General features: G+C 36.2%; 2 protein-coding genes across 2 annotated transcripts in view; both read left to right on the top strand.

Annotated features, from left to right (window-relative positions):
- Nucleotides 1-1,542, top strand: part of HELRODRAFT_162934 (hypothetical protein) — a gene marked incomplete at both ends in the record, with an annotated part of 6,586 nt that extends 5,044 nt beyond the window's left edge. The window contains one exon of the mRNA XM_009024984.1: nt 1,325-1,542. Coding sequence (XP_009023232.1) covers nt 1,325-1,542 — 218 coding nt within the window. The remainder of the gene's footprint in view (nt 1-1,324) is intronic.
- Nucleotides 1,543-1,810: 268 nt separating this feature from the next.
- On the top strand, nt 1,811-2,167 carry HELRODRAFT_67053 (hypothetical protein; the record flags this gene model as incomplete). Its single annotated transcript, XM_009024271.1, has 1 exon — nt 1,811-2,167. A coding segment is annotated over one exon (357 nt), but the record flags the coding sequence as incomplete, so codon positions are not given.
- Nucleotides 2,168-2,606: the final 439 nt, after the last annotated feature.

The following is a 2,606-nucleotide window of genomic DNA, read 5'->3' as shown; positions in this document are numbered from 1 at the left end:
CACGCACTCTCACACTCTTAATCCTATATATATGTATATATATATATATATATATATATATATATATGTATATATATATATATATATATATATGTATATATATATATATATATATAGGATTAAGACTGTCAGACTGTCCTGGGCATGATATAAAACTGCATCCACGCTGCTTTGCGTGCTTTTGAGCAAAAGGCTAGTTCCACCACTTATAACTGGTTGTTGTCGTCAGGAAGTGTGTCCGGATGTAAAAATTTTTTACAAATAATATCAAATAATTTTTATCAAATAAAAATATAAACATAAATATATATATATAATCTATATATATATATAGTATATATATATATACTATATATATACATAGTATATATAATATATAATACAATATATATATACATAGTGGTATATATATGTACATGTATATATGTATACTCTGAGTTTTATAAATATATAAATATATATATATATATATATATATATATATATAGTATATATATATAGTTTTATTTATAGTTATATATATAGTTATATATATGTAGACTGTCCTGGGCATGACATAGAGCCCTGCGCGGTTTGCGGTTGTCGCGGTTTAAACCGCCAAAACCGCACCGCAACCGCGGTTTTTTGCAGTTGCGGTTTATAAATCATGTGGTTTTACGCGGTTGCGATTTTGAAATGTGCGGTTTTTTGCGGCGCGGTTTTTTTTATCAAAACCGCGGTGACCGCAAAAATTTTGTTAAATACTTTTGTTCGTTCATAACCATTTAAAAATTGCATTATCGTTATAATAATTTTTATATATAGTGTCTTTGAAAAGTCTTAATATCTTTGGAAGCCGTTGAAGCAACCATTTTCCTTTCCCTGTTTACTTTGAAAGAAGTAGTTATTTTATTTACGGGTGTTTCGTCAGAAAGGGTAGGATCATCTCTCAATTATACACTGCAAAAGAGACGGTCCAGTTTAAATCCATACAAAATTGACAAAATGTTATTTATTAAGAGTAACAGTGATTTGGATGTAGATAATTGTGATTTATAATGTCAATAAAAGCATTAATGTTGTTTTACATTTTTTGCGGTGCGGCTGCGGTGCGGTTTCGGTTTCAAATGTTGCGGTTTTGTGCGGTTGCGGTTTTTGAAAATTACAACCACGCAGGGCTCTAGCATGACATAAAACTGCATCCACGCTGCTTTGCGTGCTCTTGAGCAAAAGGCTAGGCTCACCGCTTATAACTGGTGATTGTCGTCAGGTAGGGTGTCCGGATGTAAAAAAATTTTCCCCAAAATTATTCCATGCCATCATAAACAAAAACAACGGCCCCTAGTCCCCAGCAGGCAGGCCTTAAGTGGTCAAGGGTTGCCAAGAATCCCAGGGAAGTATACATTAGCGGAGGGATGTTGCAAAAAAATTCAGAATGGCCCCTCTATTGTACTTGGACTTGGAACGCTCATTGTTGGATCACTGACTGGCCGCAGCATGAAAATTGCAGAAATGCTCGAGCGTAGAAGGATTAACATCTGCTGCCTTCAGGAGACTCGATAGAAATCGAATGGTGTCTGTCATATCAACTCAGACAATTAAAATATAAACTATACTGGAATGATCAAAATACGGCCAAAATGGTGTTGGAATTTTTGTCAAAGAACCGCTAGCCCAAGAAGTACTGGATATTAAAAGGATTAACTCACGTCTCATGTAGATCAAGCTTTGCCTAGAAAAGCAAACAGTGACTATTTTTTCTGCATACGCATCCCAGTCGGGCGAATCAGAAGAGATGAAAAATGATTTCTAAGCCGCGTTCTCCGACACCATCTCAACAATACCAAAATCTGAAACAATCCTGATTGAAGGCGATCTCAATGGCCACGTTGGAAAGAAAACAGATGGGTTTGACTGCCTACATGGCGGTTTTGGCTATGGAGAACTGAATGAAGATGGCAACCGCATCCTTGAGTTTGAAAGTCACGAGTTTTGTTTACTAAGCATATATTTTAGAATTAGAAAGAGGTTAGAACATCTCATAACATACAAAAGTGGACATCAGCCACGAAAATTGATTTCTTTGCAGTCAAGTAACAACACCGAAGGCTATTCAAAAAAGTCAAAGTTATACCTGGCGAATCATGTGTCACCCAACATAAACTTCTTGTGGCAGACCTGGTTGTAGAACTGTCACAACAGTCTAAACAAATGCTTCGGAAAATCAAAACTTGGAAGCTGAAAAGCAATATTCATCGAGAAAAATTTCAACAGATTGTCGCCACACAGTTAGACCACCAATCGCAAGCCAGTACAGATTGGAGTACATACAAAACCGTTTTGATAAACGCTGCAACTACAGTTTGTGGGAAAACGGGTACAAAACGCCAGCATGAACGGGGCACTTGATGGTGGAATGGCAGTGTTCACAATGCAATAGCTGAAAAGAAAGTTGCATACAAGCAATGGCAAAAATCAAAGTCTATTGATGACCATAAAATTTTCCGTGAGAAGAACAACTATGCAAGACGTCAAGTCGCACTGGCAAAAATAAGTTGGTTCTTGAACAAGATGAGATCATGCTACAGTGGAGAGAATACCTTCTGGTTGAATACCTTCAACCGTCT

This window comes from Helobdella robusta (genome assembly GCF_000326865.2).
Source record: "Helobdella robusta unplaced genomic scaffold HELROscaffold_4, whole genome shotgun sequence".
Taxonomy (NCBI): domain Eukaryota; kingdom Metazoa; phylum Annelida; class Clitellata; order Rhynchobdellida; family Glossiphoniidae; genus Helobdella; species Helobdella robusta.
Note: the sequence above shows the minus strand (reverse complement) of the source record. Positions and strands in the feature narration are given on the sequence as shown.